The sequence below is a fragment of the Brachycentrus maculatus genome, unplaced genomic scaffold (genome assembly GCF_059751285.1).
Source record: "Brachycentrus maculatus isolate JH-2025_06_01 unplaced genomic scaffold, ASM5975128v1 h1tg000395l, whole genome shotgun sequence".
NCBI lineage: Eukaryota > Metazoa > Arthropoda > Insecta > Trichoptera > Brachycentridae > Brachycentrus > Brachycentrus maculatus.
In genome coordinates this window covers 447,961-460,518 of record NW_028281144.1, presented here as the reverse complement: position 1 = coordinate 460,518, position 12,558 = coordinate 447,961, and the positions used below count along the sequence as shown (strand labels likewise).

At 33.6% G+C, this 12,558-nt stretch overlaps 1 protein-coding gene across 1 annotated transcript in view; it reads left to right on the top strand.

Annotated features, from left to right (window-relative positions):
* LOC148302981 (ubiquitin-conjugating enzyme E2Q-like protein 1) overlaps positions 1 to 12,558 on the top strand; it is an 84,870-nt gene that overhangs the window by 70,084 nt on the left and 2,228 nt on the right. Inside the window, exons 2-5 of the mRNA XM_088270755.1 lie at positions 5,161 to 5,733; positions 9,757 to 9,961; positions 10,990 to 11,191; positions 12,115 to 12,354. Coding sequence (XP_088126881.1) covers positions 5,579 to 5,733; positions 9,757 to 9,961; positions 10,990 to 11,191; positions 12,115 to 12,347 — 795 coding nt within the window. The 5' untranslated portion in view covers positions 5,161 to 5,578 and the 3' untranslated portion in view covers positions 12,348 to 12,354. The remainder of the gene's footprint in view (positions 1 to 5,160; positions 5,734 to 9,756; positions 9,962 to 10,989; positions 11,192 to 12,114; positions 12,355 to 12,558) is intronic.

Below are 12,558 nucleotides of genomic sequence, written 5' to 3'. Positions count from 1 at the left end.
CTTGCTCTCTCGACGTGGCTTATTGGGGAAACCCGACACTTGTTATGTATACGGAAAGCTGGAATTAATTAAACTTTTGAAGATGTATCTGTCATTCATTGACCTCTTTCCGCACCCAAATGGCGCATAGAGCACCTTATCAGACCAACGTACATAGTTACAACTTGATGATTAATTTTAAGATGAAGGCAAGGTTATTCGGTCCTGCGCTCTAGATATGACTGAGTGGAATACAATGTATTTGATGGGATATATGTATTATATATTAAGTTAGCGAAGAAGTTGAGGGTGAGGGATTTTATTACTGTATGGGTGGAAAGGAAATGAAGGAGGAATAGTGTGTTGGAACTATTATGTAAAAAGGGTAAAAAATGCTAGCGGCTCGGGGTTGCATACCCGTATTAGTACAACCTTGTGTATTTAAGATATATAGGCCACTAAGACTTTGTACGAGTCCTTTGAGATCATATTTGTAGTCTTATAACAATTGCAAAATTATTAATATTGATGAAGAAGAGTAGGTAACTACTCTTACGCCAATAAATACGAGTGCGATAAATTGATTCCAATCATATCAATGTTGTTTCTCTCTAAAATATTTACAAGTCATATCGACCGTCCATTGTTTTGAAATAAAAAGAAAAGGAATATTCCGATAAACCAAATATTCTATGTGTGTTCGATATTTATTTCGACATTTTTTCAACAAGTTTGGGGCGTTTTTACATGGTATTTAAATTTTATATTGAAAGAAATATTCTTCAGATGATCAAAAAGTCTACCTTTTGGTGTGAATAACTGCATAATTAAATCCAAATTCACATTATTTGAATTGTTATGCATATACCTGGACCATTCATAGGATCTTCTCTTTTTAGGATAATGATAATACAAGTGCATTAGAACTCTACCAATAAATAAAATAAATTATAATGTATTTATCGTAAATATACTAACCACGAAACCATACAAATTCACTTTAAAAAAATGCATTAAGCCATTTTTTAAAAATTATATGTATTATAAAATTATTTATTTCGTTATTAATAATTTTATCTTACGATTTCATATGTATTTTTTTTTAACTTTGAGCAAATATAACATGAGGGTGTTAGAACCAAACCTACAATAATCACATAGAATCAAATGAGTCATTGGTTTATTTATTGTAACTGCAGATAGTTGGTAGAATTCCATATTGAATTGTTGGGTAATATATCCAAAATAAAACAACGTTTTTGTTGGATTGAATTCTACATTTATTTATGTATATCTTAATACGTGACGCGTTTCGTCTTCTTAGGACATTATCAAACACTCATGTGTTTGATAATGTCCTAAGAAGACGAAACGCGTCATGTATTAAGATATACATAAATAAATGTAGAATTCAATCCAACAAAAACCTTGTTTATTTTGGATATAGTACCCAACAATGAGTTATTGGTGTTAAAATAAAGTTAAAGTAGTAATCCCTAAAATATTTAACCTTTTTAATTAATTATTTTAAAGAATGGAATTAAAATTTCAATAATATTCGGTACAATATTTTTTTAAACGTATGATATTTTTCGTAGATATTTCAGAAACTTCTTCGCTGGGCTATTATAATTTTGCACTACGTTTGCTCATATGAGTTACGTAAATAGTATGATTTATTTAATAAAATAACAGCTTTGTATTTATTGTAATTGCAGTCAGTTGAAAGAATTCCATTTAAAATTGTTGGGTAATATATCCAAAATTAAACAAGGTTATTGGATTGAATTCTACTTTTATTTACATATATATGATAATAAGACGAAACGCGTCATAAAAGTAGAATTCAATCCAATAACCTTGTTTAATTTTTAATGTACTTATTACCTACCCAAAAACAACTATCTAGTTTTTTCCACATGCATCTTATTTGGCCAGCGACCGAGTTTCGTCGTAACCTACAAAAAAACTACAAAGTTGTTATTTTATTCCATAAAATCCAGTTCCACCAAGAAATGTCAATCCAAAACTTAAATCAAATTAGATTAATTTCTTTCCAAATGGATAGGTTTTTTTTCTTCGTTTTTTTTACGGTTTCCAAAATTAATTTAAACACCGTGTAATTTTATTACCAAGTACATAATACTGTTTCAGAATGCAGAGAATCTCAAATATTTCTAAAAAATTATTTACCGACATGTTCTAGGAACAGAAAGCGGTAATTGCAATTTCGAAAAATCATAATAAAAATAAAAGTCGAACTTTGGACAAAAAAAAGTTTGATCAAAAAGCTCCATGGCTACTTTTCTAAACTGCGCTTCATCCGAGATCGATTAAAAATTAACCACGCATTTTAATATGATTAAAAATACAATTCAGTTGTTGTTGTGTCAGAGTACAATGTGTGCAAACAATTTCATACTCCCCGTTAATTGTCAGTTTACTGAGGCTGAAGTAACTTGCACTGCTAGAATACACAGTCATATTTTATTAGCTAATGGGTTTGATGCAATACCTTGAATAGAAGTGTCCGTGAGGTTAGTTGGAGTGAATGGGTAGGTGAATATGTAATATAACAAGTCAGTGGGAAGGTGGTGCTGTGGACTGTGTACTGTGTATTGTGCATAGCACGCCGGGAAAATGGGTCAAGTAACGAACGTTATTGCTGAAACTAGCGGAAACTATCCCATTCGCTGCTCAATGTGTTTTGTTCCGTACACTGCTAACGCAACCCACTGTGCAGTGGCCCAATATATGTACATTATTTACGGAGGGTTTACTAACATGAATTCGGCGAGCACAGAACACCCTGAAAAATATATTATTAACCAAAAAACTCATTTTACGGGTAAAAGTTGTCAATTAACGTAAAAATTTGGGAGGGAGAGTTATAAAGTCGTCAAAATAGTTAACAACCGACATCTGAATTTTTTAAACTATTATTACGTTTTGACATCTCAATATAGATGAAGAAGGAAATGGAATACTCAAAATGTTGTGAATTATTATAGTCTCATCTTGATATGAAACATGTATCGTACTTTTTATTTTAAAGAAAATGGAAGCTTGATCATTCCAGGATCCGCCCTTTTGGCTGGCTTAAGCGATCATTTTCTACACTTGTGTAACGTTCACCATTCTGCCCACTTTCGAACATCCATTTGCATCAATTTTGAAACCTGTATATATGCAATGGTCTCGGTTACCTTCTACATACGAGCAGAATAGATTTGGATGTATGGCTGATTGTGGCGCCACCAGTTGATAATTTTTTTGGAGAATTTTCTCTAGTCAGTGTTATGCACAATCGCAATGCAAATAGCACAAACCTTTCGGTATACCTATATGCAGGGCTTTTTTTAAACAAATCAATCTTAAAAACATCTTCAAATATCATTAAAATATTCATAACAATACCATGTTTTATTTTTTTTTTTTATTATTTTTTGACATCTCATCAAAGATGAAGAAGAATATGGAAGTCTGGGCATTTACGGGGCTTACGACCGTCATAGGCTGGTTTGAGTGATCACTTTACACACGTGTTACATTCACCAATTCTACCCATTATTGACAACCACACTACTCAAATTCTTGGAAGTTCTATATATATGAACCAATTTAGAAACCTTGTTCATGAATCACTAGAACTTCACTAGAGACATCTATTGGTGAGATGTAAAGAAGCTTTTTATTAAGCAGAAACTCTTATATTAGTATGTGAGATCCGAATCCTGGTCAAATTATAAGCTTAATAATAAAAATGAAAATGGTATTTTCTGGCGTTTCTCATGTGTGTGATTATAATCCAGGATTCGGATCTCACATACTAATATAAGAGTTTCTGCTTAATAAAAAGCTTCTTTACATCTCACCAATAGATGTCTCTAGTGAAGTTCTAGTGATTCATGAACAAGGTTTCTAAATTGGTTCATATATATAGAACTTCCAAGAATTTGAGTAGTGTGGTTGTCAATAATGGGTAGAATTGGTGAATGTTACACGTGTGTAAAGTGATCACTCAAACCAGCCTATGACGGTCGTAAGCCCCGTAAATGCCCAGACTTCCATATTCTTCTTCATCTTTGATGAGATGTCAAAAAATAATATGAAAATAACTCCTGTAATTGGAGATAATCCAGATTTTGTGAACAAGTATTTGGACACACTCAAAATGTTGTAAATACCATGTTTTATAATTTTGACGAATTATTTACATAAATACAGATTGTAATTACGTAAGTGCGAACATAGTTTCGTGTAATTTATTTAATATTTAAAAAAAAAACTACCAGTAAAAAAAGGTGCCGGAACGCCGTTCCATCGCGTTACATGAAAAAAAAGCCCTGCATGTATCTTTTTTTTATCAGAAGTCTGCTGCTCTTCATTGAGAATTCGTCAATTTAGCACATAATTATTTGTTTTCTTACGATTGATATCGTTATTTAGGTCAGCCGGTCATATCATAAGAATGTTCAATATTTACATGTGTAGGTACATACCCAGACGCATTGTGTACAAATTTAATCTCCGCCAACTATCGATTTGTTATAATTTTTTATTGTTATTAATACGTTTCTTTGGATTCACGAATTAAATTTTTGAATTGTGTTTGATAGTTGGCGAAATATTTTAAAATATTTATTCATTTAAACATATTACATACATAAGCCATATATATAATATTCTTAGTAATTTTCATTTTTCGTTTCGGGACATGGAGTTAACAAGACTGAAAAACAAGCATATAAAAAACATTGGTGAGAAGCATGTTTAAAGGAAAAAATGAGAAAATATAACTAATCACTAACACAAATATCTTTCCATAAAATATTTTTTCAGTTCATTCATTTTGGATCCCTGACCTGGTATATAAATTTAAATATTTTTTAAATTTCATATCGTTTTGTATTCGACATTTAAAAGTTTTACTCGTAGTGTATAACAAATATGTTTTTTTGGGTTATTTAAAATATCTTTCGATAAAGTATTTTTTCAGTTTATTCATTTTGGATCACTGGCTGGTTATAAATTTAAAGAAATATTATACATCGTTTTGTATTCGACATTTGAAAGTTTTACTCATAACAGATATTTTTGTTTTTTTTTTATCTTTTGGGGTTATTTACGTCATTGAAGTAGTGTTTATAATTGAAATAACGAGCATTTATTTTGTTACAGGCCTTCTCTCGCTGCGATACTACTGTTAGCGTTCGTCGCTTTGGGAGTTGGAGTTCGCGTTCAGTTTGAGTCGACGCTCTCCCACACGGTGCATCGGTGGGGGGCACTCCAGAACCGAGAGAACAAAAAGGCAGACTGCTCACACACACAGCCGAGCTAAAGTGAAAACTGCAATCCGAGCAGTGCACTGCGCGGCGAAAGACACGCTCGGCGGATCGCGTCAGGCAAAATTCTCACTAAACCCGTCTCCGAAACCTATCACCCGCGCTGTTCTCCCATCGTGATGTGAAGTGATCGAGTGATACAAGTGAACGCTGCACTCGACTGTTCAAAGAAAGTCTAGTGTCTAGTTATGCTCTGCTAGAGTTCTCGCGCCAATTGGTTGTTTGACAGTTCTTCGTTTCCCGCGCTAGCTAGGATGACATCACGTTCGAAGGAAAAGGTGGCGGCAGCTTTCCGGAAGCTGTTCCGCTCGTCCGAGAAGATTGGCGAGGGAGAGGGGTCCGGAGCCGCGGTGGGGGGGCCTAGCGGATCTCCCGCGCGCCGCGGGATCTTGCGGCACGGCTACCACAGGTATGTACCTGCCTACCTACCTACCTACCTACCTACCATCTCCTCCTACCGCAATATGTGATCTCAAGATCACATTCTGAAAGAGTTATTTTATATAGGTCATGTGAAGTACGTAACTCAGCATTAACTTAAGGGGAATATACATAGTACGAGTACATACTTATAATAACAATTTAGGTGACATCGTCATTCTGTACATTCTGAAACGTTTATTTATTTATTTGGAAGTCACCCAGTGAGAGGATGTTTTTGCCAGTGTCAAGTCTTATTTTTATTTACAAACAAAATAATAATAACAATTAATAACAAATAAATATAGCTTAAATGCGTTTAGCTCTATCATTTTAACAATTATCATGATAGCAATTCAAGAATTAGGTTCAGAAAGAACACGTAGACAATGTTTTTTTGCCTAAAACTCTCACTCATGAATTACATGAAATTACATTAACTATAAACATAAAGAGTAAATCCACAGTGGATAAAGGCTATAAAACTTATAAAGTTGATGCCAAGTATAACCATAATAAGCGGTGTTTCAAATAAGTAGTACTTAACTAGATTTTAGAGTCACTTGGACAGTAGGTAATTCAAGAAATAAACATTTTTCTCGTATTTTCACGTAATTATAAAGAGCTTAAAGTATACTTCACTACTTAAAACACGAGTAGTTTAGTGATTTAGCGCATTTGGCCAGCATGCTGCATTTGATTTTAAGAGATATTTTACATTCGTTTAGTTTTAATAGACCATTTTATCACCTCACTCTCATGTCATTAACGATCATGTTAAAATTGCGCCAATACGATACAATGCCCCATACACCATGGGTACGGATAAGGGTTACGAAGAAGAAGAATAAATATTTCATAAAATTCACGGCCGCCCCATACATAAGTATTATGATTATAACTTTTAAAACAAATGCAATTGCAAAACAAACAAAATGTTCAAAGAATGAGTGTATGGAAAAGCCCAATGAATAAATTCAAATGCATCTGCGAGATGAATATTTTTATGCACGTTTTAAAGCCGTTTAAGGCGGGATAATCTATTGATTAAGAAAATTAAGTTGCGGGAGTAAGGAAATTAAGTTAATTTAACTAAAAAATACATATATTCAGCTTCTAACAATGATTCAATAAAAAATAAATCTTGGCGGAAAATTTCATACACGGGTTCAATAACTAAAAATATTTAGAAAATCTTACCCTCCCATATCCAACCTGCATATTATACAAATAATAATTTACATTAAATCCTCGATAACTCAAAATCAAAAACAGATGTATTACAAAAAAGTGGTATTTATGAAACTTCGTGTGGAGATTGTAATACAAAATATATAGGCCAAACCGCGAGAAATTTAAAGATTAGAATTAAAGAAAATCGTAGCGGACTTGTTAGTAATTATTTTTCGGAATTTGCAAATCACATAATAGATACAAAATTATAACACCTTGTACCACATAAAGGCCAAATTATGAATTATTTAGAAAATGTAGAAATCGAAAAAAACCTAAATTCTAATAATAATTTATTAAATAATATATTGTTTAAAAATTCTTCACCTTTGCTTTCCATTTTTTCTTTATTTTCAAACTCCGCCCCCTTGACTAATCCCCTCCCCCTAACTTACCCCTCTCCTTATTTATAGAACAGTTTTATTTTTATTTTTTTTTATTTAAGTTATTATTCAGACCTGACGATTGAAGTTTAGCTTCCGAAACTAGTAGTCATTAATAAACTCAAGTGATATAAAAACAAGTGATTCCTTACTCATTTTAACATGTCTTACCACAAAGTAAATGCTGAAACAATGAATAAAATAAATGAACATTGTTTATTTTTGTAAAAATTAAATGCTAATAAACCTTTGATTAAGATTGCATGGTTTTGGACTCATATATCCCATTTGTGCTGTACGCTTGCGAGTACACTGATGACATCATTTTACAATTGAATTATGTTATACCTGTTCGTATGAGGATTTGTAAAAAAGTCTAATCTCAAGGTTTAAGAAAAAAGCGTACCATTTAGTACGCTTTGGTAGTATTCCTTTAACATTTCGCTCAGTCCTTTCAAGAACGTCATAAATCAAAAATCGTCAATTTTCAGTAGAGCATGTTTCCGGAATGACCAGAAAATGTACTTTATCCCAGCAAAAGCGGCATATTTTTAACTTAATATTTACCCGCTACAGGGCAGACAGTGTTGTTTTTACATTTTGAAGAAAAGGTGTTGTTTAATTATTTGTTTAACCCGTAAGCTGCGGATCGCATCTATTGTCGTTTTTTATAGAAGTACCGTTGACTGCGGATCGCATGCATAGTCGTTTTTCAACTTTACGTACTTATATCAACACCTATGGATAATTTTTTGCACTTAAATTTGGTTCGAGGCATGGATAAATTAGTTCTCATTGATTTATTGTCATAAAATATCAAAATTATTTTAATTTAGTGTCAACTTTATCGTGAATACTTCCGGTCGGCTCGTGCTCCGCAGATACGACAGCCGCGTCTTCTATACAGCCGCCATACTTTAGGCCGCGGTCCGTAAATGTTAATATTTTTGTGTAAATACACCATAAAAACATAATAAGTAAAGTGCATTGTGTACTGTGAACATCTATGATGGATATCCGAAAGTTTCACTACAAAAAATAGGCAAAAATATGCTTTTTTTGTCAAAAATATTGTAATATAAAATAATCCAGCACGGAATGGAAAGTTTGACACTCAAAATCGAGCAGCTTAGAGGTTAAATATACTTAATATTTTTCAAATGAAAAAAAACATTCAGGTTTTACCCAAAAAGATCTGTTGCACACTTAAAAGTTCAATAAGTGGCTTGATATTTATTTTTAATACATTGTTTTATATTTTTAAACATTAAAAACGATCTCCTGAAAAATCTAGTTTTTTGATATACTTATGACGTTCTTGAAAGGAGTGAGCGATTTGTTAAAGGAATACGCGAGTTCATCTGCAGATATTTACGATTAGGTAGGTACCTGTATAGGTACCTTTTTACTAAGCATAAAAAACTTTTTTACTCGGTTTTTTAAATCGCTATTAAGAGAACCGAATAGATACAACATACATAGGTACTTGTCTATTATATTGGGTTTTAAATAAAAACAAAATTCACAACATTTTTCGGTGTGTCCAAATCCTTGTTCACAAATCTGGGTTTCTCCACTTAGAAGTTATGGAGTTATTTTCACATTTTGACATCCCAAGATAGATGAAGAAGAATATGGAAGTCTGCGTATTTACACGGCTTATGACCAGTCATGAGCTGGTTAAGTGAAACATTCACAGTGCTTTCCATGATTGACAACCACACTATTATTTTTTATATCATAAACCTCATGATGCTTGTGTGATTTCACTGGTGCCATCTATGGTTAGTTTGAGAAGTTTTCATTTAACAGAGACTCTTTTATTTAGATATATGCTAGATCCTCACCGGATTAATTTACATACCTGGAGACGCCTGAAACATGATGTTCAAGTATTTGACACTCCTGACCATGCCAAGTTTTCCTCGGTCTTCCTCTGCTACACACATGCTACTAATGAGCAATTGATCAATAATGGCATACTTATGTGCTAGTGATGAGAATATGTATCTAGACCAGTGCTCGGCAACCTTTTGAGAGACTGGGTAAATTTAAAAAAAACAAATTTGAAAATTTCATTTGTTCTATAAACAAAATACAATTTTCTAAAGAAAAAAATATTTTCATTAAATAAAATATATAAAAAAATTTGTACAATTGCAATTTTTATTAATTAATAGATTTATACAAAAATTAAAAATCTTTATCATCGTGGGTAATTTAAAATGTAGAGGGTAATTGAATTACCCACAGGTAGTAGGTTGCCGACCACTGACCGAGGACCTTTATTTTAATTTTACATCTATTATTTAATTGCATTGTACTCAAAATACATAGTTTAATTTATGGCAAAATGATGCGAATAATATATGTAGGAATGATTGCGCTTTGCCCAGGGATGGCGTCCGGCCGGCCGAGGGCCCCGCCAGCCTGCCTGGCAGCCCCGCGGGGGCGGCGCTCAAGCAGAAGGCGCCCGGCCCCGTGGCGCGCAGCGGCCCCCCGGCTATGTCGCTCGTCGCCTCCGTCCGGGCGCGCCGCCTCATGAAGGAGTTAAAGGAGATGCAGCGCCTGCAGCAGAGCAGGCCCGATCCCATCTTTACGGTCAGTATTTGGTTTTATCAGTATTCGTACAGTTTTTAATCAGATGAGAAATATATTCTGTAACTCCTGTAATATTCTGTGGCCTCAATCTGAAGCTTCAGCAAAGAATGGTTAGATGTTATGTCTGGTCAGTACTTCTATGCGGAGTTGAATCGTGGACCTTCAAAATCAGCGCTATGAACCGAAATGTGGCTACATTGTAAAATGCTAAGCATTCCATAGACCGACATGGTCAGCAACACAAATGTACTCCAAAGAGCAAGAGCAGAGAGACAGTTGCCGACTGATATCAAGGTCCGGAAGGTTTCCTATCTGGGGCATGTGCTAAGAGGGAAGAAGTACGAGCTATTTGTTTTACCATTTTTCTTCACTCATTCAACTCACATGTCCAAATCATCTAAACACATCTTAGCTTTATCGATAATGCTTATCTCAGCCTTGCATTCTCTCCTTAATGGTGACCCACCTAATACCAGTAGATAAACTAGTGTGGTTAGACCACACTAATTTATCCTTCCTTTTCCCAACACAGATTAAAATAAAACATGTTTTTTAACTAGACAAAAATAACATCCATTTGACACATTTAATATGGTATTTTTTACGCCTGAGATTTGTTAAATTTGTACATATAGGTAAGACCTTAACAATGATATTGGTATATAATATTCGTATTAAAACATTGGATAATTTCTTCTTTTCTGCCTTTAAAATGAGGCCGGCGCCGAAGGTAACTTTCCCGTCCTTAAGGATCAATCGACTGAACGGTTAGAAATACCTTTCCCATCTGAAGTGTGTTAATGATCTATAAACCTTCTCCATATGGTGATAAGCAAGGTAATTAATAAATGTAACTCCCATGTAATAAAGATGTCTCACCCAATAAAAGTCAAATGTTTATGTTCATCATAAGAAAACATATACATTTTTAAAAAACTCAAACAATAAACAAAAAAACTTTAAAACAACATGATCAATTAGGTTGTAAACAGTAATTTTCAATTAGTTATTTTTTTTCAAATTTTCAGGTGGAGTTAATAAATGATAACCTGTTTGAGTGGCAAGTTCGCCTTCATCGGGTGGACCCAGAGAGTGAGTTGGCCGCTGATCTGCGGGAACTGCACATCCCCTGCATCCAACTGCACATCGCTTTCCCCGATAACTTCCCCTTCGCACCACCCTTCATGCGAGTCATCGAGCCGCGAATAGAGAAAGGGTTCGTCATGGAAGGTAAACATATCAATTTTTTACTCTGCTCAATCTTAACAACCTTTGCAAGAAACGCTTTAAAGCGTATTTTACATACTGTTGGTAGAGAGCGGGAAATGCTTAAAAGCGTTCTATATATAATACATACCGTTGGTAGAGTGCGAGAGATGCCAAAAAACATTGTACAGATCGGAATTGGGTTTGTGGTTACTTGTGATTAGTATATTGAGAGTCAGGCGGCATACTGTCTGGGTGTAATTAGGGTTGGGGTCGATGAAAAAACAGCCTGACAACACCGTTTAAAATAATTACAATTGACATCTCAACAAAGATAAAAAACAATATGGAAGGCTTTACAAAAAAGTATTTACAGACCTATCATAGGGTGGTTTAAGGGATCGCTTTTTACATGTGTAACATTCACCATTCTATCCATGATTGAGGACCACATTACTCAAATTTCAGAAGCTGTTCGGTACCTTCTATGGTTTAGTTTAGTAAGATTTTATTTTATTCAGCGAGATCTTCATGAAATGTATGTAAGATTCATGTTTATGTATGTTGAGATGTCAAAATAAATAACTCTTTTAATGCTCAATAATGTGTTGATTAAGGAATACTATTTCAAATGTAACTTTTATGATGTTTTTTAGACATTAAACATTTACCATCTGGGTGGGAACTGAGTTAAAATGACATAAATTAGATTATTTTTTCCTTTCTTTGTCTTTAAGTCTCTCTTTATTCATTAAGGTTAAATGTTACTTAAACATTCTTCTTTTATTTATTAAAATGTTGGTTATTCAACAAAAAATCTGCCAAAAAATTAAATTATCAATTATTTTAATCACTAAAAAAAGTTCACCCATAGAAATCGAACAAAGTTGAAACTCCTTTATAGTGCAAGATCAAATGCTTTATTAAAAGGTAAATTGTATTTTCAGGTGGTGCAATCTGCATGGAACTCCTGACTCCACGGGGTTGGGCTAGTGCATATACCGTGGAGGCTGTTCTCATGCAGTTTGCTGCTTCTCTTGTTAAGGGTCATGGAAGAGTTTCCAGGAAGACCAAAGGAGCAAAAGACTTTAGTAAAAGAACAGCCGAGGAATCCTTCAGATCTCTTGTCAAAACACATGAAAAGTATGGTTGGGTCACTCCTTCACTCAGTGATGGTTGAACTTATGGTAAATTAAAATTCTTTTTTTTTAATCATTTTACTACATTGATTCCAACCTTTGGTTTTTATTATTATTGGTTTCCTTATATGCCTAATCTTTTGCGCTCCAGAGATCATATTATTAAATATTATTAATTTTATTTTCTACGAACTATGGTTTATTCATAATTTCAATAGAATAAATTTGTAAGCCTCTATTTTTCAAAAACAC